Here is a 26,733-nt window from a genome sequence, read left to right as displayed (position 1 = left end):
CAACCATCAAAAGGCTGTCTGCAAATGCTACATTGATCATCAACTGCTACTCCGTTCCACTTCCAGATTGCCACACCACCCCAACCTAGAGAGATTGAATCAAACAACTTTATTTAAAACATTTTTTTGGGAGAGGTTAATTGCTGAATGGTACAAGACAAAAATGTAACAGAGAAAACAGAACTTTAAGTCATCTAGAAAACAAAAGACCTTACGCTTAATTTTAACTTTCATTCTTCATTCTAAATTGATACTTCGTAAAAGGTGAAAAAATTTGATTTCAACAAGAGAGAAAATTTTGAGCAAAAAAATCGTTGAACAAAGCTGTTTAAAGAATTCTGAATGTCGTCTGTTAACTACTGCGTAATGACGTCACTGGTCAAGTCTTTGTGTGCGATCAGAAAATTTTACCCGCAAATAAAAAAGTAAAAAATTCATATTATTTTCAAAAAAATATTTAAGATTTTTAGATGGACGTTTGTCGCTTAATAAAATGATAGAAAATAGTATTTTTTTTTTAAATTTGAAATTGAAATTTTTAAGCTGAAATTCCTATCTTAGACTATATGGCAGCATCGGATTTTCTAATCTCCAGAGGTACTAGTAGTTCCTAGGAGCATCTGTTATTCGTTTTCAAACACAAACACACGTTGGAACTGTTGGCTACAGTTTTTATTTCAGGTCACGAAGTATAAACAGACACATCACTTTAAGAATAAAGATTGAGGAGTCGAATTCGATGAGTTATAGACAGATCGAAAAGCTGGCGAAGGAAAAGCCCAACATCACTCGTCGTGACCGTGTGTCCGAGGTTAGCATCGCTATTTCTTTATTTTCAAACTCTGTAAAATTGAGCGAATTATTTTTTTGTAGGAAATTCTTATTGAGGTTCAACACTCCCAGAATCTCCATTCAGACAGTCATTTTATATCAACTGATGAGACAACAGATGATTCTACTATGGAATCAGAAGTTGTACAAGAACCAACTGTCTCAAAATGTGGCAGGAAACATGGAAACCAAAATTCAAAAGAAGAGCAAAAGGCATTGCCTGTTAGCAAGAAAACAAAGGAGTCTGTTGACCACGCTTCAAACTCAACATTTTCAATTGACGAGCAAATGTTCCAGCAGCAGCAGAATCAACTGCTAGAGAAACAACAACAGCAGCAACAACAACTGCAGGAGCAGCAGCAACAACAACAACTGCAGGAGCAACAACAGCTTCAGATACAATTGTGAAAGCAGGAGATACTACTGCAGCTAAAACAATTGAGAGAGGGGGTGCAACAACTGCAGCAGGAGAAGCAGCAAATCCAACAGAGAATGGAGGAGCTGCAACAACAACTGCAGGAAGAACGACAGCAGCTGAAGCAGCTACGCCAACAACTGCAGCTTTCAATTGCATTGAGAAAAATGAAATATAAAAAATGTCACAAATTGGAAAAATTTGGGCGTAATGCTTAAATGTGTCTACTGAAAAAAAATAGTTCAAATCCCCGTTCAACAATATCATCTTCTCCTCCAGGCAAAGTATTTTTTTGGAAGTTGAAATGGGATAACCTAAAAAAAGTCTCGCTGTTCTCTTTGTCAAGTGGGAAATAATTTTCTTAAATTGCTAATGTCTTCATTTATCAATGGCCTATGCCCGTTCAAAAATCCTTACCCAACCACTTTCTGTTAATATGTTTTCACGTGCCATTTACCTCGAGTCACTCAATGGAAGAACTTCGTCAGGCAAATTGCCGGAAGTTGATAAGGAATAACCTAGAAAAAGCCTGTCTGTGATTTGTATCTTACGTGTACCAAATTGAACAAAGAAATTTCGAATCTGTTTTTGTCCCAATATGCGTTTTGGCCGTCGTTATTGAATTTATTCTATGTAAATTCGGAAACCATCCTTATTCTAGGTATAGTTCTTGCAGGTTCTGGTCTTTGTGTGCGATCAGAAAATTAAATTTTACCCGCAAATAAAAAGTAAAAAATTTGTGCTATTAGTGCAGTTACTAAATATTTGAGATTTGATGGACGTTTGTCCTTTGTCGCTTAATAAAATCAGGGGTATGGATTGGATATCTCCGATATGATAAAAGATTATTTTTGTAAATTTGAAATTGAAATTTTGAAGCTGAATTCCCATTTCAGACTATCTGGCAGCGTTGGGTTTTCAAATCTCCAGAGATACGAGTTCCTTAGGAGCGTCTGTTTCTGTTATTCAGTTTTCAAACGCCAAAACACGTTGGAAACTGCTGTTGGTTTCGGTAATTCTTCTTCTACTTAGGTCGTGAAGTAAACAAAAATATTGCTTTAAAAATGAAGATTGAGGAGTTGAATTCGATGAGTTATAGGGAGATCGAAAAGCTGGCGAAAGAGAAGCTCAACATCACTCGTCGTGGCCGTGTGTCCAAGGTTAGCATCGATATTTCTTTATTTACAAGCTCTGTAAAATTGAGAGTTTTTTTTTCTAGGAAATTCTTATTGAGCAACTACTACAACACCACCAAAACCTCCTTGCAGACAGTCATTTCATATCAACTGACGAGACCACAGATGATTCAACAATGGAATCAGAAGTTGTACAAGAACCAACTATCCCAAGACGTGGCAGGAAACGTGGAAACCAAAAGTCAAATGAACAGCAAAAGGCATTGCCAGTTAGCAAGAAAGCAAAGAAGGAGTGTGTTGAACACACTTTAAACTCAACATTTTCAGTCGACGAGGATTCTGATGATGCTAAAAAGAAAGATTTGCCTTCAATTGAAAAACCTAAGAAGGCTATCCCCAAAAACTTGAGGGGAAGAAAAAAGGTTTATTTGACGGAAGAATCATCAACAAATGAGTCTGAAAATGAGAAAGTTCCAGCCAAACAAGTGAAGAAAATTAAAAGTGTTGAAGCAAAAGAGCAATCTGTTACCCAGGAATCAGAACCTGAAAATGAAGCAGTGGAGGGTAAGGTTCAAATATTGGATAATGCTATCGAAAAGTCACCAGAGAATCAATCAGTGGCTGCAAAAGTTCCCAAGAGAAAGCTGAAAAAGTCCGCAAGCGCTGGTGAACAGCATGTCACTGCAAATGTGGCTGAAAAGATACCTGCTAGGAGAACCAGAAGTTCTGACAAAGTTGTAGAACCTGATCAATCAGTGAAAGCTGTGATCACACCCAAAAGCACACCAACTGTAGCCGTTCCTTCTCTACCAGAGCCTGCAAGCCCACCAGTCGTCTTAGTAGCAAAAAAGACTTTACTGCTGAGGACATCAAGCCACCCGGTGAGGAGCCGTAAGCCATCTGCAAATTTGAACACTCCTGCAAAAATGGCAGTGACGCCAGCGGCCAGCGCCAAGAAGGGAGTTCAATTTACAGCAGCCAGTACCGACAACTCCTCCAACATCCCGAAAATGGCCAAACGCAAAGCTGCACCCAATTTTGCCGAAATTCATCAGAAACATTTCTTGAAAATGCAGTCGGTTGACGAGTATGTGGACAAGAAACGCGCCAGGACCGACACGATGAACGCCAGCGCTAAAGCCGTTCGCACCAAGTCGGTTTTGAACAACGCTCAAACTAAACCGTCGACCCCGCAGGTGAAAACCGACGCTCCAATAACAACCGAATCGATTGCAACACCGACGGCCAAACCAGACATGAAATTCAACTTTGTATCAGGTATAATAATAGTCGAAAAATCGCAATAATGTATTTCATTTACACGTCATCGTTTACAGGTTTACAAAAGCCCGTTTTTACGGCAAAGGGTCAAGTGGTCAACGGAAAACAACGAGTGATGGCCACGGTTAAAGAAAACCTCCAAAATAATAACGCATCCCAAATTCCAGCAGTGATGACAAAGACAGCAGCTTCTATAGGCGGCAAGAGAAAAGCTTCTATGCTGAACGCGTCGAGAGATGTAAACACGTCCACGCTGTCCATGGCTGGTAAGCAGATCCTAAAAGGTGTCAGGATAAACAGACGTTTCGGTAAGAAGGATTTGAAAAAACAGCTCAAAAAATCAACTTTAATTAATCAAATGATTTTTTACCTAGAATTGCAAATGCAACATCGTAACATGAAAAACTAAACGGGAGAAGAAAACGAACAACAATTTTTAGACGTTTGCGTCAGAGTATCTGCCTAGCTGATCCGTTAGCGACAAAATTTTTCGACTCAATCTAGCGTTATGCTCCTTTAAAAAGTGAATTGCTTCAGCTTGTTTTTCCAGTAAAGTGTCGTCCGTCGTTTCTCTAAGAGTTTCAAGAATTTGAATACATGATTTTAAGTCTTCATGACTGTGGAAACTATACCTGACGCCGACGTCTTCGAAAGCCGGAAGACTCCTCGATAGGGAGTACACCATTTGACCTTCCAGTATGTCAGGTAGAGGATGGCTGGCATTGAACTGATGTATCCTCACTAAATATTAAAAAACAATTGGTTAATACAAAAGAATCATGAGTCATTTCTACTGAATGGTATACCAGAATAAGCCAGACACACTGGTAAAAGTATGCATGTTTGCAGGCTCAATATGATCTGAACATAGTGAGCTGGGGTGAGGGGAACAAATTGGGAACAATTTTCCGTTTCTTTATCTCTTGGACAGTAATCCCACGCAACAGCAGCTGTGATGAGTAGTAAAATGCTGCCTAGAAATAAGAAAAAAATTGGTTATGCATTGGTTTTTAAAAAAAGAGAAACTGAAATTACAGCTGGTGACTGTGATGAGAAAAGCTCTCATGCAGGGCATAATCTTGCGATTGAATTCCAGAAAGCCGCTGAGTTGAGATTTCTGGTGTTGCCTTGTTATCAGCTGATCAGCAATCTAAATAAAACAATGAACTTGACACATTTTCCCGAGCTCATGAATGATTTATGACCTACAACTGTCAAGACCCAAAGAGTAATTTGCAAGTAGAGTAGAGTAGCATAGAGGCTGGGATGCCTTTGGTAATCTATGTAATACTGGGGCAGGATGAAGGACGTGATAAGAACAGTAACCTGCAATAACAATAGTCAGAATAACTGTTTGTGTACTTGTTTACAGGAAGTGTACCTAGGGAACTTACATCAGAGGCGAGCAAAAAGATGACGATCGGTAATGTTCGAATGGGTTTAAAGAGTTGGTCGGGCGAATCACTAGCGAGTAGCAGATCACGCATATCTTCCAGAACCATTTTGTATTTTCCCCGATTAGGACTTTATTGATTCCTCTAGGCTGGAAAACTCATCAAATTCTGTCGAAACAAGAACACGGGTCCGAAATCAAAACTGATCTAGACCGTGTGACTATTGCAGAGATTTCGGCGAACTGCCTGCGTCACAATTGTTACCTGACAGCCACACTGCTGGGGGCTCCACTTTCATTCAACTGCTACGCACAGGTGATGGTGAAAGGCCCCAATAAACAAAAATGCGTCATCGGATACCCTCCGGCCAAATTCCTCTAGCGGCCATTTTAGTAATTATACGCCGTTTTAATAAAAGGGTTGCTGGCATTGCTGTATGAATTTCATTTGTTTGGCGGGTAAAATTCAATTGTTGGTTAATAATTAATTCTCGTGTGTTTTCGTGACTGAAAGCCTTTGAGTTTATTCTGGATTGTCCTTTGCCCCTCTATCGCTATCGGGACGATATCTTTGTGTGGAAAATACGAATGTCGACAATCGAAACGGAACAAAAATGCCAAACAGATTGGGTCAGACACTGCAGTTGTCGGTGCGAGCTCATCGAGGCGCAAAATGGCATTCGTAAAATTTTTCCTTTGTCTTGCCTTTCTTTGTTCTTCGGCCTTTGCCCTGAACATAAAATATAAGGGGCAAGTTATTATCCAACAATGTTCTATTGAAATTTTATTCATCACGTCTCATTCAACATTCACAGGCGATTGAATACAAATGAAGATGAAGCTATCGCTTTCCTGGACAACTACAACACCGAGTATTGTCAAGTTAAGAATCAACACGAACTCGCGAACTGGAATTACGAAACCAATTTGACCGATGAAAACGCAATGGCCGTTGTAAGCATTTGATTTCCCTTCAATGAGAATTCGTTTTTTTTTTTTATATTTTTGAATTTGGATATAATTAAAGGCTGAAGCTGGCGGAGTGGCTGGAGCCTATTACGCGGAAGCCAGTGCCAATGCTTCGACATTCGACACGACCAACTTTAGCGAAGACACTAAACGCCAATTTTCTTACCTTCAATCTGTCAGTTTAGATGATGCCGAGTCGGAGGAATTGTACAACATCCTCAGTGAGATGGGCCGCATCTACGGAAGTTACCAGGTAGGCCTACAGGATCCATTCTGCTTTGTTTTATTCCCCTTTTAAAATTAAATTACTTATTTAAAATAGGCTTGTAGATCTAATCCGTCGACTGGACTCAACGAGTGCATGTATCTGGAACCGGAATTGACTGAGCTGATGGCCGAGAATGGCAATTACGACGACCATTTGTGGGCTTGGCAAGCATGGCACGAAGGAGTGGGCCGCCAATTGCGTCCGCTCTATTTGCGCTACGTGGAACTGTCGAACAAACAGGCGAAGCTTAACGGCTACGACGACTACGGAGACCAATGGCGTCAAAAGTACGAAACCACCGAAATGGAGACGATCGTCCAGGATCTTTACATCCAAGTCGAGCCTCTTTACAAGCAACTGCACGCCTACATCCGCCGAAAGCTCTACAACACTTACGGAGCCAATAACATTGACTTGCGTGGACCTCTGCCTGCCCACCTTTTGGGCGACATGTGGGGCCGTTTCTGGGTCAATTTGAACCCCATCGCCATTCCTTATCCCGACAAACCATCCACTGATCCTTCACCGGAAATGATCCGTCAAAATTACACGGCGGAGCGCATGTTCCGCACCGGAAACGATTTCTACACTTCCATGGGTTTGCTGCCGGTGCCCGAGACTTTCTGGAACTTGTCCATGTTGGAGAAGCCAACAGACGGGCGTGAAGTCGTTTGTCACGCAACGGCGTGGGATTTCTTCGACGCCAAAGATTTCAGGATTCGCATGTGCACTCGAGTCGTCTTTGAAGACTTCCAGACTGTCCATCATGAACTGGGTCATATCCAATACTGTATGGTAAGGTATTTATTTAATTTCATTTGAATGTGACGTCATCTTTTCTTGTTGGTGAATCTTTTCTTTCCATTTACAGCAATATGCATTTCAGCCAATCAACTACAGGTAGGCCTAAACCATTTTTATCAGATATCCGCCTCATGTCCTTTTTATTGACTTTCTTTAATCACGGACAAAGATAAAGCAAACTGCGTCAGTTGACATGTTTAACTTTTGACATGATCCGTGTAGCTTATATAATTTAACAGCAAACGGCTGTAGACAATATTTAAATAATAGTTTTAGCTGCGGCGTTTTTAGCCCCCGCGCAATATTCAATAAACAGCAATTGGATAGCAAAATTTGTAACCAGTAACCAACTACCGGGTAGGGTAGGCCTAATCAACATTTTAATAATAAAATAAGAATAAAAAAAAAAGCTCGTGATGGCTTAAAGAAAGTAAAATAGTTATAGTGCCACTGCCATAGCTCTGTGCTACTAGGTGTCGTTACGCGAAGGACTGATGATTGTACTGGGGTAGCTTTCACTGTTGAACGACTTGCCATAGGTGTTTCTTAAAATCAGAGCTATAGATGTATGGTAGAACCACTGCCTGTTAAATTTTCCTCTCGGAAATTTTTCCTAAAGTTGCAGCCAATATCGCGAATCGAAAGTGAGAAAATGTGCTTAAGTATCGATTTATACCTAATTGTCAGCGCCAACAGCGGCCATCTACTGAAACTTTATTGATTTTGGTACTGGAAAAAAAAATTGTGTTTCCCAACACACCCGCTGTGGCTCTGCAACTAAGGTATGGCCCAGAACACTTCCAGGGGGAAAAGGCAATGGAAGGCCTTTCCATATAAGTGGTTCTACCATCATCTATGGCTCTGTTAAAATGCTCATAACTTATTTTCAACGAAATCAACAATGATGGAAGTTAGCCTTTTAGAATGCAGTTTGAAACGCTGAATCGACTGAATTATAAACATCACCGAAAAAAAACGATTATTCTTAACGCAGCTAGAGCTATAACCCATATGGCGAGCCCTTCTTTTGTTTTCTTTTCTCTGCCCTGTCCATTTAAGCCGATTTAAGCGCCACGGCGGGTGTGTTGGGAAGTGGGGGAATGGCAAGGAGCGAGATCGATATCTTAGCTCCGATTTTCACTATCGATTCGTCAACTGGGCTTCAGCTAATACAGAGAAAATTTCCAAGAGGAGGAGTTAACATGGTAGTGGTGCTACCAGTATTCTATAGTTCTGACGCAGGTGGGTCCCCGAGTTTAGAAAATAGAAATCACCCAAACCGCACAGACATATTCCAATAAGCCAAAAAAGGCCTTCTAGCTTTCCAAAGGAAATCTCTCAGGGAAAATCTTTTCGTGTCAATTACTTGACAGGGCTGGAGCCAACGATGGTTTTCACGAGGCTGTCGGAGAGCTCATGTCGATGAGTTTCTCCACCACCAAACATCTCAACACTATTGGACTTCTTAACGCTCCAGATGATCCAGGTGGGAAATACAAAACTCGGCAAGTAATGAATTTCGATTAACCAAATAATTCTTTTCCATGTCACTAGATGTGGACATGAACTTTTTACTTTTCCAAGCGTTAAACACCATTTCGACCTTGCCGTTCCATTTGACTCAAGACACTTGGCGCTGGAACATGTTTAGAGGTGACATCCCTGAAGCCGAACTCAACACCCAATACTGGGCCGACAAGTAGTTAAAAAATGAACAATTGCAATTGGCAATTAAAATAATAATAATAAAATCTTTGAACGAAAATGTAGAGCTCGAGTGGTTGGAGTGGCGCCACCTGTGGGACGTGATCCCGCCCAGGATCTGGACATTACGGCCATTTACCACGTCATCCAGAATGCCGACATGATCCGCTATTTTATGCGCACTTTTTTCCAATATCAATTTAATGAAGTGCTTTGCACCGCGGCCGGCCATGTTGGACCACTTTACAAATGCGATTTCTACAACTCGACCGCCGCTGGAGATGCTCTTAAGTATTTAAATTAAAATTTCGTGTGTTAATTTCTGACTAAATAAAAAAATTTTCTCTTTGGTGGTGGGAAATAGGGCAATGTTGCAATTAGGAGCCTCCAAGCCTTGGCAAGATGCCATGGAAGCCATGACTGGTCAGCGCGATGTCCTTGCTACTCCTCTGCTCAATTACTTTGAGCCATTGAGGGTGTGGCTGGAAGCTGAGAATGAAAAGAATGGCGAATACATTGGATGGGACATTCCAGCAACTAAAGTCGAATCGCCCATCGAAAAAATTGTCAAAGCCAAGAAAGAAGGATCGTCTCCATTAATCAGCAAAGAGGCGGCCAAATATCTGGCCCCCATTTTCGAAGAGACGCTTCATTCGTTGCGCAACATTCGATTTTAAAAGAATAATGGCACATTTACCCGAACATTTTTAAATACAAAATTAATTGCATTTCACTCAAATTGCTTATTTCGTTTTTGATTCGTTTTTCATAAGAACATGAAACATTTAACTGAAAGACCTTGGGATATTTGTGGATTGTCCATTGCCCCTCTATCAATATCAGGGCGATATTATCTCTGTGTGGAGATTACGAATGTTGACTCGTGTCGTCAATTGAAACGGAACAAAAATGCCAAACAAATTGGGTTGGACATTGCAGTTGTCGGTGCGAGCTCATCGAGGCGCAAAATGGAATCCGTTAAATTTTTCCTTTGTCTTGCCTTTCTTTGTTCTTCGGCCTTTGCTCTGAACATCAAACATAAGGGGTAAGTCGTTCATTTGATTTTACACAAATTTCCCTTTTAAATTAAATTCATTTCACGTTCACAGGCGATTGAATACAAATGAAGATGAAGCTATCGCTTTCCTGGAGCACTACGACGCCGAGTACGGCCCAATTCTCAATCAATACGTTCTCGCATCATGGAATTACGAAACCAATTTGACCGATGAAAACGCAATGGCCGTTGTAAGCATTTCCTATATTTCTTTAATGAGAATTCATTTTATTAACCTATTAATTTGCATAATCAAAGGCTGAAGCTGGCGGAGTGGCTGGAGCCTATTACGCGCAAGCCAGTGCCAATGCTTCGACATTTGACACGACCAACTTTAGCGAAGATACTAAACGTCAATTTTCTTACCTGCAATCCGTCAGTTTAGATGATGCCGAGTCGGAGGAATTGTACAACATCCTCAGTGAAATGGGCCGCATCTACGGCAGTTACCAGGTACAGGATCCATTCTGCTTGATTGTAAGTCCCCATTTAACTAATCAAATTGCATTTGAAATAGGCTTGTAGAACTAATCCGTCGACTGGACTCAACGAGTGCATGTATCTGGAACCGGAATTGACCGAGCTGATGGCCGAGATTGGCAATGACGACGACCATTTGTGGGCGTGGCAAGCATGGCACGACGGAGTGGGTCGCCAATTGCGTCCGCTCTATTTGCGCTATGTGGAACTGTCGAACAAACAGGCCCAGCTCAACGGCTACGCCGATTACGGAGACCAATGGCGTCAAAAGTACGAGACCACCGAAATGGAGACGATCGTCCAGGATCTTTACAGCCAAGTCGAGCCTCTGTACAAGCAGCTGCACGCCTACATCCGTCGAAAGCTCTACAACACTTACGGAGCCAATAACATTGACTTGCGTGGACCTCTGCCTGCCCATCTTTTGGGCGACATGTGGGGCCGTTTCTGGGTCAATTTGAACCCCATCGCCATTCCTTATCCCGACAAACCGTCGACTGATCCTTCACCGGAAATGATCCGTCAAAATTACACAGTTGAACGCATGTTCCGCACCGGAAACGACTTCTACACTTCCATGGGTTTGCTGCCGGTGCCCGAGACTTTCTGGAACTTGTCCATGTTGGAGAAGCCAACAGACGGGCGTGAAGTCGCTTGTCACGCAACGGCATGGGATTTCTACGACGCCAAGGATTTCAGGATTCGAATGTGCGCTCGAGTTGTTTTTGAAGATTTCCAGACTGTCCACCACGAACTGGGTCACATTCAATACTTTATGGTATTAAACATATAATTTTTAATTACCGAATACGACGTAATTGAATATTTTCTAATTTCCATTTTCCCTTTTCAGCAATATGCATTTCAGCCACTCAACTACAGGTAAACCATTTTTATCAGATATCCTTTTGTCCTTGTTGACTTTGTTTGATCGAAGATAAAGCAAACTGCGTCGTTTGACATGTTGACTGATCCCTGTAGTTTATATAATTTTTAAAAACGGCTAGACTAAAGTCAAATAAAAATAATTTCTTATCAATGATTTGACAGGGATGGAGCCAACGACGGATTTCACGAGGCTGTCGGAGAGCTCATGTCGATGAGTTTCTCCACCACCAAACATCTCAACACTCTTGGACTACTTAACGTTCCAGATGATCCAGGTGGATTAATCAAAACTCTGCAAATGATGAATTTCGATTAACCCATCAAAATAATTCTTTTCCCAGATGTGGACATGAACTTTTTGCTTTTCCAAGCGTTAAACACCATTTCAACATTGCCGTTCCATTTGACTCAAGACACTTGGCGCTGGAACATGTTCAGAGGTGACATCCCAGAAGCCGAACTCAACACCCAATACTGGGCCGACAAGTATAAAAAAAATGAGCAATTGGCAATTAAAATAATTTAATAATCAAAACGAAAATGTAGAGCTCGAGTGCTAGGAGTGGCGCCACCTGTGGGACGTGATCCCGCCCAGGATCTGGACATTACGGCCATTTTCCACGTCTGCAACAATTACGACATGATCCGCTATTTCATGCGCACTTTCTTCCAATATCAATTCAATGAAGTGCTCTGCACCGCGGCCGGCCATGTTGGACCACTTTACAAATGCGATTTCTACAACTCGACCGCTGCTGGAGATGCTCTTAAGTATTTTACATTAAACTTCGTGTGTTGATTCCTGACTAAATAACATATTTTCTGTTTAGGGCAATGTTGCAATTAGGAGCCTCTAAACCTTGGCAAGATGCCATGGAAGCCATGACTGGTCAGCGCGATGTCCTTGCTACTCCTCTGCTCAATTACTTTGAGCCATTGAGGGTGTGGCTGGAAGCTGAGAATGCTAAGAATGGCGAATACATTGGATGGGACGTTCCAGCATCTAAAGTCGAATCACCCATCGAAAAAATAGTCGAAGCCAAGAAAGAAGGATCGTCTCCATTAATCAGCAAAGAGGCGGCCAAATATCTGGCACCCATTTTCGAAGAAACGCTTCATTCGTTGCGCAACATTCGATTTTAAAAGATTAATGGCACATTTACCCGAACATTTTTAAATACAAAATTAATTGCATCAAATCACTTTTTCTCGTTTTTGATTCGATCAACATTAACCCACTAAAGAGTAAGGGAAATTTGCGGGCCCATAATATCTGTATAATTTTAAAATATGAACTAAAAAAATTACATTTCGTTTTTTTAACAATTTAAAGCTTTGAAAAGACTGGTGGAGGACCTTTACGATCCATGGCGGCCATGGCGGCGATGCGCAAGTCTTCTGATTGCAGCATCGCCGCGTTCCATGTGGCCATGTAACTCAGTCCTTCTTCGATCGAGTGATCTCGGGCGTAATTGAGATTATGTTTGCTACCTTGAATGGCCACCGGTGATTTGTCGGCGATGGCGCTGGCCGTCTCCAGAGCTGCTTTGAGCAGCGAGTCTTTATCGGGCAAGACTCGACTCACCAGACCTGCTTGAGCTGCTTCGTCCGCAAACATTTTTCGGGCCGTGTAGGCCAATTCGCGGACCAAACTATCTGATCCAATCACTTTCGGTAAGCGCTGCAACGTTCCCACGTCGGCAGCAAGTCCTATGGAAACAATGAAAGAGTTACATCACATGAAAACCTTGTAATATTGGTGACTATAAATACCGATTTCAACTTCTTTGATTTGGAAGAAGGTATCCTGAGTACAGAAACGAATATCAGCAGCAGTGACCAGATCCACACCACCCCCTACGCAACCTCCATGAATAGCAGCAATTACAGGTTTGTGACACTAAAAGGAGTAGAAAGAAAAATTGTAATCAATTATTCTGTGGCTGCAAAATAATAACAAACCTGCTCGATTGAGGTGAATGACAATTGATAGCGTTTAATGAACTGCTGGAGTGTGCGAAATTTCCTGGCAATGTCGTCATCTCCCAAAACTGTCTCCATTAACACACCCATGTCAGTCAAATCAAGACCTGAAGTGAAATGCTTGCCATTTGCGGAGATGACTACAACCCTGCAGTCGCTGTCTTCACTAATTGCTTGAAAGCACTCTACCATTTCCCTTTAAACAAAAAGATAATTAATAAATAAAATAATAAAAAATTGCAAATTTTGAATCAGAACAAACCTCCAGAAGGCACTATTCATTGCATTAAATTGCTGGGGTCTATTAAGTTGAACATGATAAACATAGTCCTTTGGAGTGGACACTGACAAGGTTTCAAATTTGTACTTGCTGGACAAGGCAGCAGAAGACGCCATGGCTGCTGAGTAGGTAGACAATGTTCTTACTGCGCTTTGTCCTAAATTTAAAAAATGTTACATTAATTTGATTGCTAAGATACAAATTATTGGTGTGCAATTTACCCAATACTTTAAAAGCAGTTTGCATGATTATCAAAGACTTTGATTCTGATTAGATTGAGAACTTTTGACAGATGGACTTTGGAAACCTAAACAAACGAAACGAAATTGAAAACAGTGCCATCTTGAAATGGAGACTATCAAACATGGATTGTTAATGGCGCCATCTATCAAGGGTCATTTGGGTCCGTTTAGTTAGAAATTTCGGGTTCTAAATGTACGGATTCAAGTTGTCTTCCGACTTTGTTATCACCCCGGATTTGATTTATTCTACATTCGTCGAAGTCGTTGACGTCTAATAAACTGACACGCATGGAACATTGTTTATGTTTTTGTCGCCAGTCGCTGTTGCAACAACAACATGCAGACGAACTTGATGCTTCACTTGTTTTGAACTTTTGATAGCTCACGTCCAAATCTGGTTTGGTAAAATAAAACCCAGAAAACCTTCTGTCGGTGTAACATTTCATCTCTTCTGCTGACATCAATATTTTTCTGATGAACTGCTGATTCTGTCCGCCATGAACTCACTTCGTCACCAACTGATGGTGAAATCGATGATGGCGAAGGGCATCTGGTACGATACAAAAGGTGGCCATCCTTCTGCGATAGCTGATCAGTCGGCGAACGACCGCCACTTGCCGTCACTTTCAATCCACTTTTTCATTCGAAAATCTCTCTAATACAGCTATACACTTTATTCCAATTGGGTAAGCCAACGTTTTGCAACTATTATTGTCTATGGTATATCTCAAATGATTTTGCACTGCTGACGAATTTGATTGAACCTTTTAAAATACCCCAAAATATAGACTAATTGTTTGCTACTATCTTGGCCACAGTACATTTGGATTCCAGGATGAAACTAGCCTTTTTATTACTAACGATGGCCATTTTGGCATCGTCTAGTAGAGCCTTCATTCTCCCCGGGACTCCCGAACAAACCAACATTGCAAATGAATATCAGACTGCCGAGTCGGCTGAAGCTGGAGAAAATCAAATCGCCAAAGACCTGGAACATTTTCTGGGCAAACCTTTGACGACCATGTCGTTTGCCGGCACAACTAGGCTCAACATTTACCGCGTCCAGGGGCGGAAAAACTATCACAGCAAGTCCCTTTACCAGTTCAGTCCAGCGGCCATTCTGGACAGCTCCAGCATCACCCACTGGTACAGCGGAGTCAACAGCCAGCTCTATTTCGGCTTCCGCGTTCAAATGTGGAACGAGACGATCCAGCAAGCTGTCGCCACCCATTTGACGCGAGTAACGGGCAAAAAGGTCCGGACCTACCAGGTCGAGTCGATCCCGTTCGACCGAGTCATCCTGACCAGATCCAGCGACGTAGAAGAGGACGGACGTTATCATATGGCCCAGCCCATGATCCCGTACACGCAAACGGTGGGTTTCAGTTTGGCCTGTTACGACAAAGCTGAATGCCAACAACTGGCCGAGCAGTTCAGTAAGGAGCCGGAACAATTCGACAAATTCAAAGTGGCCTACAGCATGGACAGCCGGAGGGAGACGGAGACCAAAATCGTCCAGGTAACGCAGAGCATGTTGACGCAGACTAATCAGCTGTTTAGTCAAATCAGCCAGCGATTCCCGCGGACCAACGAGATCCTCTTGTCCGTCGGCGATGCCCAGCGTCTTTTATGGCGGGCCATTTCCGACATTGTCCGCGAAAGTTTCGGGGAACAACCGGAAGCAATCGTGCGCAGAGACTCTCGCCAGAAAATCTACGACCAACTGGAAAAAGTTGTCGTGGCGGCCAAATTGACCATCTCGACGGCCGACGACGCCAAATGGCCCACCGTCTACTGGGAGGACCCACTGAGCCGTCCCGACGCCATCGCCCGATCTCTCAATGAACGCAAACGCCACCTGGTCCACCACGACGACGATAACTTTGACGTCCAGGAGGAACAGCAGCAGCAGTCGTCCAGTGACTGGAAGACCCGGTCGAAGGAGGCCATCGACGCCTTGTACGACCAGCACAAGGAATTCGTCAGCTTTGACGGTGAGAAATTCGTGCCCAAACCGATCCAGCTGTACAGGATCAAGTTGAACGCCATCCGCGAGGGTCGCGTCTGGAAGGATCTCGGCCGGCTCGAAGTGAATTATCACGCGGGGGCGGAAATGACTGGACCCATCATCCACAGCGCGTCTACTTCTTATTCCTTGGGGCTCGTTTTACCTGCGTCAGGTATTTCATCTGATAATCCATTTAACTGTTATGTCATTAACTTAATTCATTTTTCAGCGGAACTGGAAGAGGAAATTCCGAATAATTGCGAGGAGAAGAAGAGCGTCATCTCCCGGCTGATTGACGGGCAGATTTTGATTGTCCGGATCAAAAACGCCCGCACTGGCGAGTACCTTTACCCTGGGCGGGACGAGTTCTCCCAGGACGCCAAACGACGCCGAGTCTTTACGTGGCGCAACAAGGACGAGCCGCTGGGATTGTGGGCCGAATGGCGACTGACCGGACTGTGGAAGGCCGGCGTCTTCCGGGTTCGTTTCACCAGTTTGCGGTTCCCGCACGAGTACCTGTACCCGTCGACTGACGAGTTCTCCTACGACAAGGATCGACGTCGCGTCTTCACCTGGCGCCAGTACAGCAAACCCGAGGACGTCCACACCTGGGCCGACGGAGCGGCCGATTGGCTCCTGGACACTTACCGCGTCAACACGGAGCAATTCCCCAACCGCTACGCCCTTTTCAGCCCCAAGCGACGCGAGTACCTCTACGTGGCTCCCGACCAGTTGGCCCTGGACGAAACCCGCCACCGCGTCTTCACCTGGCGCGGTCCAGAGAACGAAGTCTGGGTCGGACTCAAGAACCAATGGGACATTGAAGTCGTCCGATCCTTGTAATCACCAATTTTCCCCAAATTAATTCCAGTCCAGGATGAATTTTGACCTTTTGAATAAAGTTCTGATGACGAAATCCTGTTTTGTCCTATCAGCATTGGCGTCACGTTGCCAGTGGCGTCGCATGACACGCGCCCACGTCGTGGCCTCCACACAATCTGGCGATTATGAAAAAGATTAGTCCAAGGATGTTACCACATTTTCAAATAGAAGATAGGGCCGAGAGGGGGGAAACCCAGTTCTACATTGGGAATGTGTAATATTTTGTTAAGTTCAATCGAGATAAGACGAGTTAACATTTGTGCAGAGTTTCAACAAGAAACAAAACGAGGAAATCGTAATGGAATGAAACGAATTAAATTCCCACAGATTGGACGCACAGACGGGGGTAGGACATTTTCTAATTACAAAAGACACAAAATTAACGACGACGACTATTATTATGTACATTTTTTGAACGAAGGCACTCGTTAACGTGTGTGCACTTTTGGTATCGGGTTTTTACTTGCAAAGGCAAAGGTTTTTCAAAATACTGAACGATTAATGTCTGATTGACGTCAGACGGATTTTTAGATTTCCGTGTGGAATGTCGGCCGTTCGATGTTGAGAAAGCGGAAAGCGGCCGGGGCCAGACAGACGACGTCGATGCCGATGGCGGCGTAAGTCATCAACTTGACGCCCAGTTTGACGAAAAGCTCCACATCGCGGGCGTCTTCCTTGGCCAGCTTGTCTTTACTCCGCAGGGTAGAGACCACTCCTTTCATGGCTGCGTAGGAGACGGACTTGGCGATGGCCCGCGTGGCAACCACAGTAATCAGTCCGATGATGGTGCGCAGCAGAGACAGGCCCAGCATCTCGTACGACGGCCAGATGATGGAATAAGGCGGTTTGATGGGCGGCCCACGGATCCAGCCCATCTGGAAAGAGATCCAGCCGCCCAGCTGGAGTCCCATCGACGATCCTAAAATAACGGCCGTGTCCTCTTTGGCAGAGGAGAATTTCGATCCGGGGTACACCAACATTAGGGTTATGGTCGTCGTGACTAGTAGTCCAGGAGCAGCCGGATGTGTCAACAGGAAGGCGTCGAGAGTGTCGACCAAAGGCAGCAGGACGGGCAAAAGTAAAGAGGCCAGAGCTAATCCACCCAGAATGTCCTGTGTATAAAGAAGTCCAGTTAAAATTGTACAACAAAAAGAAGCTCATTAAGGATAGCAACTTACGGCAACGGAATGCATTCCCAGGTACAGTCGGCTGGTTGAGACCAGGATACACCAGGTGAACGCAATGGCAACGCCAATATACACTGGATATTCGTATCGATTGGCTGTAAGGAGGATGACAGAAAAAGGCACCGTCACAGAGACCATGGCGTGAGTTGAAGGCATGCCGTATTCCAGGGCCCATTTATTCTCCATTCTGATGACTGGAGGGCATTGAGGTCTGGGCCAACAGATGATGTCCTTCAACGATTGTCCTTTATAAAAAAGAACCAACAGGTTAGTATACAGCAAGTTCCTTTGGGATACAAATGTTCACCAAATACCTATAAACATGGAGAGCGACCAGACATTGATGATTCGTCTACCTACAGCACCGTCAATATTCCAAAACCAGAAGGGAAACACTGAAGCGTAGAATATCTCTTCTCCCAGGGTTGTCCCGAATTTGAAGAGCCAGTACCAGTAGTAGTTGTGAATCACATAATTTTGAGGTGTTAATTCTGAATCTGATGACTCTCCATCGCTGCTGGATGTGGTAAGTTCTTTTTCCTGTGATTGGAAGAGAAAACATTTTAATGGGTTTTCGAATAGATGCTGAATGAATGTAAGGCTTACTGGATTGGGCGTGGAATGACCGTTTGAGGAAGGAGGTTGCTGAGTTGAATCCTTAATGAGCGAATCTTTTCTCTCCAGCCCGAAATAGCGTTGAATATTGGCGACGTGTATGGGCTCGTTCAGGTACAGGATCCATTGCCAAATAAAGTTGAGCATGATTTATCCCGTACAAATGTATTTTTCGGGCGTGACTACTAGAATAAATATATGCAGGGGAATGTGTGAGGACACAATTGCGGTCAATCCCGATCCGAGTCGATGTTTTCTCCGAGCTGTCACGCCAGTCACTAATGCCGATTTTGTTGAAGTTGGCCTAGTGGTACCGCCTACTACAACCAGCTGCAACTGCCACCACGGCCTTTATCAAAAAAGAGAAAATGAGCCGATGAGCGATGACTCACACACACGAGAGTTGCGAGATAGTCATGAGATAAAAGCATGAACAAAATTGATGTTTATTAGTCATAGTCCATCGGCCAAAAGTCACCGCGACGAAACCTTAATTTCCTTGACAACTTCAATCCCATCAGCTTACTTTTTCTTTATCTTGAAAGCTTGACGTCAGCAATCACCGACGCATCAGAAAGTACGCCGTGCTGTGCACATTTAAGGAATTGCATGTTAACTAATAATATATTAATCAAAGATTCAAAGAGAATTCTAAGAACGCCGAGTTCCGGATTTCCGGACATGAATTCACTGTCAAATCTCTGCATTGTAATGTGCAAATGTACTGTTGATTGACAAAGCAATAAATAAGGTGGGATAAAAGATGCACCGAGATTAAGTTTTAAATAAAATAAGTTATTAAAATAATTTCAAAATTCAAGTTTATTTTATTTATTAGAATTTTTACAAACAAATTCATAATTCAAATGCAGCGTTGCCGACTAAACGTTGTCTGCTATCGACTGAAAGCTCCCAGCCCCCAGTAGCCGTAAGAGAAGTCTGATAAGTGTTTTGACAGATATGAAATTCGGTTGGACATATTGCTGATCAGTGTTTTTCATGGAAAATGATTGAGACGAGCGATTTCTTCAGCAAAACGGTGCAGCATCTTGCACGGTCGCTAGCTCACATTGAAAATACGCCATGGGAAAAGGTACTAGAAATGCATTTTGACTTGAGAAAAACCAGTCTCAAAACTTACAGTGCCCTACTTTCTGTCTCTAGGTGTCGAATCTTTTCAACCTTTGCCCTGCCAGAGGTGCTAGGGGGGAATACAAGTTGGACCACCGTGGTCAATCAGCGGTTATTGCCCTTGGAATTTATTACTTGGAGTCCCGTCTCAACTTCCCCAACAGTCCATTCCCCCATAAGAACAAAATACTGCCCTACTTTTTCGATTTGATCAGAAACCTTCCCCTCGCCAGGTGGACAGACAGCCAGTTGCTGTTTCAAAACCGTTGCCTGCCCACGTCAGAATGCTTCGCTTTCTCCATGACCACACTGCTGTGCGACGTGGCAGTGCTGGACGAAGAGGCCAGGGCAGAGATCCTGGATTTCCAGGTCACCTTCCTGATTGAAATCTCGCAGCTGATTCTCAGCAAGAGGCAGGACTCTGAGAATCCGCCCAATGTCGTTTTGTGCAAACGTATTGTGCCCTTGCTGTTTGGGCACGCCAGGGCCATGGGCCGTTTCTCTGCCCCACTTTTCCTGAAGCTGTTCCCCAAAGCGACTCCGCCCGTTCTGGTTCGTACCGAACCTTCGTCGACGAAGAATCGCAGTTTCTCCAACTTCCGGTCCATCATCCCGCAGTCTCTGTCGACCACCATCTTCGCCAACATCGACCCGTTCCACTCGAAAGCCAATGGGAAAGAAGAAGACGACTCCTCGGCCGTCTACTTTCGAGCCTTTGGGTCCAGCTTCGAAGTGCCCAGTCATGGCCACTCGATCCAATTTACCGTGTCCCATCTGGAGGCCATTCTCAGGGTGGCCCAGTTGAGTCTGTTGGAGAAGTCGGTGCTCAAGTACCTGGACGGCCTGGCCGGCGAAACGTTCTCGTCGCAAACGGCCAGCAAGTACCCGTACAAGTCGTTCAGCGAAACCCTCAACTTGGTCCTGGTGACGGTCCTCAAGCAGATCCTGAGCGGCCACGGCCAGCTGCCGCTCAGCTTCATGACGGACATTCAAGAATTGGTGCGGTCCCTTTTCACTTCGGGACAGACGGAGCTGCAGAGTCGACATTTCGACCAGCACAAGCATTTGCTGATGGAATCCAAAACGACCAGCAGTTCTCTCACTAGCGCCACCAGGTAAAAATTGAATTTTAAATTTGATTCTAATTAGAGATTTCATTGATTTTCTTGCCCAGGTATCGACTGACGGTTCAGGCCAACGCCTCGTGTGTCGATTTGCTGGTGTGGGCGGCCATGGAAGAAGTGACGGCCGAGAGCGTCCTCAATCGATTGGCGGACAAGATCCACTCCAAGGACAACAACCACCTCATCATGGCCCATTTGCCGTTGCTGTTGGTCTGCCTCAAAGCCCTGGGCCAGTTGGCCGTCAAGTTCACTCACTTGGCCTCCAACGTCATCGCTTGTTTGCGGGACTTTCTCGTCAGTCCGTCGCCGATCCTCCTGCGACTCCACCACCAGTCGCAGAACCACCAAAATCCAAATCTGGAAGACCCACTGGCCCTTTCGGCCCGGGCGGCTTTTGAGCGACTCAGAGAGGCCAGCATCGATAATCTGTGCCTGGCCTTGAAGGCCGGCATGCAGGTGGACCCCAACTGCGTCCAGGCGTTCCTGGCCAGCGTCTCTAACCGCCTGTTTATGGCCGAGAATTCCGACAACGAGAGCGCCCTGATCGCCAACAACACGGTCATCACTTTGGGTCACGTGGCCGTCACCCTCAAGGAGACGTCCAGGACGGCCGAGTCGATTCTCCAGTTTTTCCAGGTGCGCTTCTGTCACCCGCCGTCGCCACTGGACGTCCTGATTGTCGACCAGCTGGGCTGCATGGTGCTGGCCAAGAGCGAAGTTCACATTTGCGACGAGATTATGCGGATGTTTACGTCCATCACGGTCGAAGATTGCAGCACCGTTTACTCGTCGTCGTCGTCGGCCCAGGCCCAGGGCCAGCCTCAGACCCAGGGTGGTGGTGGTGACATGCCGGACAAGACTAAAAATCAATACCGGCACGTTTCGCAGGCCGTTTTGAACGCGCTGGCCAATGTGGCCAACGGCATCCAAGGAGATAATGAAACCAACGAGTTACTAGTCCGCCTGCTGGAACTCTTTGTCCAGCTGGGCCTGGAAGGCAAACGAGCGTCGGAACGGTCCGCTTCCCTCATGAAAGGTGATCCGTCTCAAATTATTTCAATTTCGCTCATTTAACTAAATTTATGATTCTGCCCAGCTTCGAGCAGTGCCGGCAATTTAGGGGTGCTGATTCCCATCATCGCGGCCGTCATCCGCCGGATGCCGACCATGGCCGGCGCCGGCCCCATCAAGCCACGCCTGCACAAACTCTTTCGTGATTTCTGGCTCTACTGCGTCGTGATGGGCTTCACGCTGCAAGAGTCTGGCCTGTGGCCGGCCGAGTGGTACCGCGGCGTGGTGGAAATCGCCGTCAAGTCTCCGCTGCTGGTCTCGCAGACGTCGCTGCGCTCGGAGCTGCGCGAGCTTCAGTACACATCCGCTTTGCGCAACGAGAGCATCTCGGTCAACGAGCTGACGGACCTCAAGACGCAGATCCTTCACCTGCTGGACAATCCGGCCGAGGTGGTGCCGCTGGTCAAGAATCTTTCGTTCGCCCAGTCGTGCTACCTCTTCTCCGTCTACAGCCTGGAGACACTGCGGGTCCAGCACGCGGCCGACACGAGTTTCGACGCCATTTTCGAGTACCTCCAGGATCCCGTCATCCAGAAGGACAAATCCGGAATGTGGCAGTGTCTGCTGAGCGTTGGCGAGCGCGTCTTTGCCATTTTTCTCGACGTCCTCTCGTCCAAGCCCAAGGACGGGCGGAGGGAAGTTGAACTGGAGCGACACGCCCAGTACCTCCTGGTCCTATTCAATCACGTCCAGCGGCAGATCCGCAAAGTGGCCGATCGATGCCTCTCGTCGCTGGTCGACCGGTTCCCGCACCTCCTCTGGAATCAGAACGTTCTCTTCGCCATGCTGGACATTCTCGAGGTCCTGTCCGGCTCACTCCACCTGGATCCTCACCAAGGTCCCAGTCGACTGGCCGTTCCCAATTCGCCGCATTCGATCGTCCTGATGGACACGCAGGAGGCCCGTGAGGGGATCGTCAAGGATTTCTCGGATCGATGCCACGCCATCCTGGCCGAGGCCATCAAATGGGCCCCGGAATCGACCCGGGCCCGTCTCCAGGAGTATTCGCACCGGCGCCAGGGCGGATCGAGCTCGGGTGTTCCGCGCCACCACGCCGGAATGGCTCTGCTCATCACCGAGTCGCTCCACACGTTCGCCTCGCTCAACTGCCAGTGCTCGCCGCTGGCCAAACAGACCCTGGACAAGCTGCCGTCGTGCGTCAAATGCGACTCGCCGCGATTCATCGCCGTCCTGGGCAAGCGCAACCGCTACTCGGGTCAAGTGGCCGGAATGTTCAGCTGCCTCCAGTCGGACACGGCCGTCACCAAAGATAAAGTCCAGGAGAAATTGTCGGCCCAGTTGATGGAAGACATGCGCCAGTCGTGCCTGGACAAGGACGAAAAGGCCCACTGCCGGGCACTGTGGTACGTTGTCATCTCTCATCCGCCGGAATTTGTCATTTTTAAAAATTAATTTCCAGGTGCATCGCCGCCCTTGTTATCCGCATCGACGGCGTCTGCCGGAATCTACTCCACTCGATCGCCTGGTCGCATTTGGAGCTGTTCACCAGCGGGGCTGTCAGTGCCGCCGTCGAGTGTTGGCAATGGATCATATCCGCCCGGCCGGACCTGGAATTTTGCTTCCTGCAGGAAATGTCGGCCGCTTGGCAGTACGCCTTTGAGAAGCGGATGGGATTGTTTGCCGTCGAGGACGAGGATGCCGTCGTCAATCCGCTGGCCGTTCACGAAGGCGCTGAATTGCTTCCGGCAGCTCCGCTGGTCGAGCCGCACGACCTCTGGATCCGCTTCCTCATTGAGCGGATTGAAATAGCCAAACATTGCAGTCAGGATCAGGTGCAAATTTTATTTTTTGCTTCCATCCGGATGGAATTGTGTGCCGGAATTGAAACTGACGGATGCGTTTTATTTATTTTTAGGTCGAGTTGTTTGCCCAAATGTTTGACGTGACTCTGCCGTTCGACGTGGGCAGCCGCAAGCCGCGGATGAGTCGACATCCGGCGGCTGCCGGAACTCGCTACCGTTTGCTGCAGTGCGCCCTGTCTCTGCTGCAGGGCGACATGCTGGCCCGATCGCTGTCCAAGAACCTCCTGCGCGAGCGGGTCTACCAGACTTGCCTGGACTATTTCTGCTGCCGGCCGCAGTGCCCCAACAAGAAGCGGATGCCGGAACTCAGAGAAGACGCTCTGGCCATGATCCGCTTTTGGCACACGATGCACTCGGACAAAAAGTATCTCAAACAAAGTCTCGTCGGGACGGACCAGGTAAATTCAATTTATTTTTCTTCCGGAATTCCGGCCGGAATTTTAATTTTTTTTTTTTCTTCTAGAACGACGACACCATGTCGACTTTCTCGTCCAACTATCAACTGACGGCAGGTGGCGGTGGTGGAGGGTCGTTGGCCGGCGACCGGGCCGGTGTCGGCGGAAGCGGCAACAGCAGCACTTTGCAACCACCGGCCTCTTCCCGTAACAATTACGACGTCCGATCCAGCGCCTCGTCGACGGATTTGACCCGGGGAACGGGCTCGGCTCTGGCCGGCGCCGGCTGGGCAAACACGGTGCCGCTCAACAACGCGACGGCCATGAGCTCCCTGTCACGGCGCGTCAACCGGATGAAACGGGCCAACAATCCGGACAATTTCGTCAAGGATTACATCAAGAAACGCAATTTGATCCTCTCTCTGCTGGCCGCTGAGGTGGAATTCTTCTCCACCTGGTTGAATCCGCTCTCCCTTCCGGAATTGCAGTTGCCCGGCGAGGACGTGGTCAATTCGTGGCGGGCCCAGCAGATCACGGAACGAGTTTGGAGGGACAATGTCCGACTGGCTTGGGACATTAGCCCCGTGCTGGCCGTCCGGATGGCCGCCCGACTCCGATCCGCCGCCGGAGTGGAACGCGAAATCCAGCGGCTGGTCCAGCTGACGCCCAGCTGCGTCGCCCACATACCCGAGGCCCTCGACTACCTCGTGACGCCGGACAGCATCATCAACGAATCGCCCGAGCTGACCCACGCCCTTTACTGGTCCAGGGTCCATCCGGTGAAAGCCCTGGCCTTTTTTTCCCGCCAGTATCCGCCTCACCCCATCACGGCTCAATTGGGTAAGGTCCAGCCTTTCATTTCTTCATCCGCATTTCAATAAATTCTTATTCGTCTTATCCGCAGCCGTTCGATGTCTCAACTCGTATCCGCCGGACGCGGTCCTCTTTTACGTGCCGCAACTGGTCCAGGCCGTTCGCTACGACAACATGGGCTACGTCGTCGAGTTCATCAAGGTGCTGGCCCAAAAATCGCAGCTGGCCGCCCACCAGCTCATCTGGAACATGCAGACCAACAAGTTCACGGACGAGGAGGGTCACACCAAAGACGACGACCTCTACGACACCCTGGAAAGTCTCATCGAATCCATCGTCACTGGGCTCTCCGGGCCGGCCAAAAAATTCTACGAGCGCGAATTCGACTTTTTCGGCAAGATCACGGCCGTCTCGGGCGACATCCGCCCGTTCCCCAAAGGTGCCGAGCGCAAGAAAGCCTGCCTGGAACAATTGTCCAAGATCGCCGTCCAGCCCGGCTGCTACTTGCCGTCCAATCCCGAGGCGCTGGTCATGGACATTGACTACAACAGCGGGACGCCCATGCAGAGCGCGGCCAAGGCCCCGTATTTGGCCCGCTTCAGGGTCCTCCGCTGCGGATTACTGGAACTGGAACACCGCGGTCTCACCAGCGAAGGCGATCAGAAATCGGCCGGCCAACAGGAACAAGACAACAGCAATTTGGTCTGGCAAGCGGCCATTTTTAAAGTGGGCGATGACGTCCGCCAAGACATGCTGGCCCTCCAGGTTTGCTCCAAATTAAATGTTGTCCAGCTAATTGCGATTTACTAAATAATTTGACGTTTGCCCAGGTCATTTCGCTGTTTAAAAACATTTTCCAGCAAGTGGATTTGGACTTGTTTCTCTTTCCTTACCGAGTAGTGGCCACCTCGCCCGGCTGCGGAGTCATCGAGTGCGTGCCCAATGCCAAGTCGCGCGACCAACTCGGCCGCCAGACGGACGTCAACCTCAACGACTATTTCATCAACAAGTACGGCGACGAGATGACGCAAGAGTTCCAGACGGCCAGACGCAATTTCATCCGCTCCATGGCCGCCTACTCGCTGGTCGGCTTCCTCCTGCAGATCAAGGATCGACACAACGGCAACATTATGATCGACGGCGACGGCCACATCATCCACATCGATTTCGGATTCATGTTTGAAAGTTCGCCCGGCGGCAATTTGGGATTCGAGCCGGACATTAAATTGACGGAGGAGATGGTGATGATTATGGGCGGCAAGATGGAAGCCCCACCGTTCCGCTATTTCATGGAACTGTGCGTGCGGGCTTATTTGGCCGTCCGGCCGTACCGCGAGGCTATCGTGTCTCTCGTTTCGTTGATGCTGGACACCCGACTGCCCTGCTTCCGGGGCCAGACCATCAAGTTGCTGCAGGCCCGTTTCGTGCCCATGGCCTCTGACCGCGAGGCGGCCAACCACATGATCAACATTGTCCGCTCGTCGTTCCGCAACATCCGCACCCGAACCTACGACATGATTCAATACTACCAGAATCAAATTCCCTACTAGATTTGGGTTGGAACGACATGTGGCCCGTCTCTCCATCCCTTTTTGAACTTGTTGCTGTTTTCTTATTTTCATTTAGTCGTATACGTCATTCAGTTTATGACTCACTTTAACGGTTGTTGGATCAGACTAGTCCCGTGTGTTCTTTCTCTCCCCTCCTAAATGTGCTCGTTCAGAAATATAATAATATATACACGTTGTTTGGCTGGACTACTACAAGTGTGTAAGAAGTGTTAGTTAAGGCGGTTTGGGTTGTCTCAGTTCCTCTTGATGTGCTGAAAATCATTTGTCAAGTCAATGAGTAAGGGATAATAGACTTTACTCAATTTGACGTGTCACATGTTTCAGTGATGAGAATTATCTTGATTTGATTTCCCATTTGGCTAGATTCAGTTCAGTGCGATTC

General features: G+C 46.6%; 9 protein-coding genes across 12 annotated transcripts; 6 read left to right on the top strand and 3 right to left on the bottom strand.

Moving 5' to 3' along the window:
* The first annotated feature begins 463 nt into the window (after nucleotides 1-463).
* Nucleotides 464-1,843, top strand: LOC124328591 (alpha-protein kinase 1-like). The gene is made up of 2 exons (XM_046787445.1): nucleotides 464-811; nucleotides 874-1,843. Exons 1-2 carry the CDS (start codon nucleotides 740-742, stop codon nucleotides 1,237-1,239), a joined length of 438 nt encoding a protein of 145 aa, XP_046643401.1. The 5' UTR covers nucleotides 464-739; the 3' UTR covers nucleotides 1,240-1,843.
* Nucleotides 1,844-2,130: 287 nt separating this feature from the next.
* On the top strand, nucleotides 2,131-4,275 carry LOC124328515 (nucleolar and coiled-body phosphoprotein 1-like). Of its 2 annotated transcripts, none has more exons than XM_046787318.1 (4): nucleotides 2,131-2,406; nucleotides 2,466-3,660; nucleotides 3,720-3,971; nucleotides 4,038-4,275. In XM_046787318.1, exons 1-4 carry the CDS (start codon nucleotides 2,311-2,313, stop codon nucleotides 4,070-4,072), a joined length of 1,578 nt encoding a protein of 525 aa, XP_046643274.1. In that variant the 5' UTR covers nucleotides 2,131-2,310; the 3' UTR covers nucleotides 4,073-4,275. The 2 variants fall into 2 exon arrangements, with proteins under 2 accessions (XP_046643274.1, XP_046643275.1); XM_046787319.1 differs by having other exon boundaries at nucleotides 2,132-2,406; nucleotides 3,720-3,942; nucleotides 4,035-4,174.
* Nucleotides 3,667-5,424, bottom strand: LOC124328568 (transmembrane protein 192-like). 2 transcript variants are annotated; one of them, XM_046787420.1, is made up of 8 exons: nucleotides 5,322-5,424; nucleotides 5,058-5,225; nucleotides 4,873-4,989; nucleotides 4,699-4,813; nucleotides 4,470-4,637; nucleotides 4,296-4,404; nucleotides 4,035-4,235; nucleotides 3,667-3,942 (listed from the first exon to the last, which is right to left on the bottom strand). In XM_046787420.1, exons 2-7 carry the CDS (start codon nucleotides 5,163-5,165, stop codon nucleotides 4,100-4,102), a joined length of 753 nt encoding a protein of 250 aa, XP_046643376.1. In that variant the 5' UTR covers nucleotides 5,166-5,225; nucleotides 5,322-5,424; the 3' UTR covers nucleotides 3,667-3,942; nucleotides 4,035-4,099. The 2 variants fall into 2 exon arrangements, with proteins under 2 accessions (XP_046643376.1, XP_046643375.1); XM_046787419.1 differs by having other exon boundaries at nucleotides 5,058-5,393.
* Nucleotides 5,425-5,660: 236 nt separating this feature from the next.
* Nucleotides 5,661-9,530, top strand: LOC124328504 (angiotensin-converting enzyme-like). Its single transcript, XM_046787297.1, has 9 exons — nucleotides 5,661-5,806; nucleotides 5,872-6,010; nucleotides 6,084-6,278; nucleotides 6,348-7,088; nucleotides 7,165-7,193; nucleotides 8,471-8,583; nucleotides 8,652-8,796; nucleotides 8,868-9,092; nucleotides 9,166-9,530. The coding sequence occupies exons 1-9, from the start codon at nucleotides 5,730-5,732 to the stop codon at nucleotides 9,476-9,478; spliced, it is 1,977 nt and encodes a 658-aa protein (XP_046643253.1). The 5' UTR covers nucleotides 5,661-5,729; the 3' UTR covers nucleotides 9,479-9,530.
* A 167-nt stretch (nucleotides 9,531-9,697) lies between these two features.
* Nucleotides 9,698-12,425, top strand: LOC124328503 (angiotensin-converting enzyme-like). The gene is made up of 9 exons (XM_046787296.1): nucleotides 9,698-9,846; nucleotides 9,911-10,049; nucleotides 10,117-10,311; nucleotides 10,376-11,116; nucleotides 11,192-11,220; nucleotides 11,389-11,501; nucleotides 11,568-11,712; nucleotides 11,773-11,997; nucleotides 12,057-12,425. Exons 1-9 carry the CDS (start codon nucleotides 9,770-9,772, stop codon nucleotides 12,367-12,369), a joined length of 1,977 nt encoding a protein of 658 aa, XP_046643252.1. The 5' UTR covers nucleotides 9,698-9,769; the 3' UTR covers nucleotides 12,370-12,425.
* Nucleotides 12,426-12,481: 56 nt separating this feature from the next.
* On the bottom strand, nucleotides 12,482-13,846 carry LOC124328551 (delta(3,5)-Delta(2,4)-dienoyl-CoA isomerase, mitochondrial-like). Its single transcript, XM_046787389.1, has 5 exons — nucleotides 13,711-13,846; nucleotides 13,472-13,646; nucleotides 13,189-13,405; nucleotides 13,000-13,126; nucleotides 12,482-12,936 (listed from the first exon to the last, which is right to left on the bottom strand). The coding sequence occupies exons 1-5, from the start codon at nucleotides 13,733-13,735 to the stop codon at nucleotides 12,554-12,556; spliced, it is 927 nt and encodes a 308-aa protein (XP_046643345.1). The 5' UTR covers nucleotides 13,736-13,846; the 3' UTR covers nucleotides 12,482-12,553.
* A 418-nt stretch (nucleotides 13,847-14,264) lies between these two features.
* Nucleotides 14,265-16,655, top strand: LOC124328506. Of its 2 annotated transcripts, none has more exons than XM_046787298.1 (3): nucleotides 14,265-14,417; nucleotides 14,550-15,911; nucleotides 15,969-16,655. In XM_046787298.1, the coding sequence occupies exons 2-3, from the start codon at nucleotides 14,567-14,569 to the stop codon at nucleotides 16,580-16,582; spliced, it is 1,959 nt and encodes a 652-aa protein (XP_046643254.1). In that variant the 5' UTR covers nucleotides 14,265-14,417; nucleotides 14,550-14,566; the 3' UTR covers nucleotides 16,583-16,655. The 2 variants fall into 2 exon arrangements, with proteins under 2 accessions (XP_046643254.1, XP_046643255.1); XM_046787299.1 differs by having other exon boundaries at nucleotides 14,303-14,417; nucleotides 14,520-15,911.
* Nucleotides 16,656-16,818: 163 nt separating this feature from the next.
* On the bottom strand, nucleotides 16,819-18,709 carry LOC124328532 (sphingosine-1-phosphate phosphatase 2-like). Its single transcript, XM_046787351.1, has 4 exons — nucleotides 18,415-18,709; nucleotides 18,123-18,348; nucleotides 17,800-18,053; nucleotides 16,819-17,733 (listed from the first exon to the last, which is right to left on the bottom strand). Exons 1-4 carry the CDS (start codon nucleotides 18,568-18,570, stop codon nucleotides 17,149-17,151), a joined length of 1,221 nt encoding a protein of 406 aa, XP_046643307.1. The 5' UTR covers nucleotides 18,571-18,709; the 3' UTR covers nucleotides 16,819-17,148.
* Nucleotides 18,710-19,286: 577 nt separating this feature from the next.
* On the top strand, nucleotides 19,287-26,526 carry LOC124328475 (phosphatidylinositol 4-kinase alpha-like). The gene is made up of 9 exons (XM_046787248.1): nucleotides 19,287-19,516; nucleotides 19,588-20,669; nucleotides 20,729-21,714; nucleotides 21,775-23,113; nucleotides 23,170-23,542; nucleotides 23,626-23,970; nucleotides 24,036-24,807; nucleotides 24,872-25,545; nucleotides 25,611-26,526. The coding sequence occupies exons 1-9, from the start codon at nucleotides 19,430-19,432 to the stop codon at nucleotides 26,328-26,330; spliced, it is 6,378 nt and encodes a 2,125-aa protein (XP_046643204.1). The 5' UTR covers nucleotides 19,287-19,429; the 3' UTR covers nucleotides 26,331-26,526.
* The last annotated feature ends 207 nt before the right edge of the window (nucleotides 26,527-26,733 follow it).

Source organism: Daphnia pulicaria, chromosome 3 (assembly GCF_021234035.1).
Source record: "Daphnia pulicaria isolate SC F1-1A chromosome 3, SC_F0-13Bv2, whole genome shotgun sequence".
Lineage (NCBI taxonomy): Eukaryota > Metazoa > Arthropoda > Branchiopoda > Diplostraca > Daphniidae > Daphnia > Daphnia pulicaria.
This window is presented reverse-complemented; position numbering and strand designations above follow the sequence as displayed.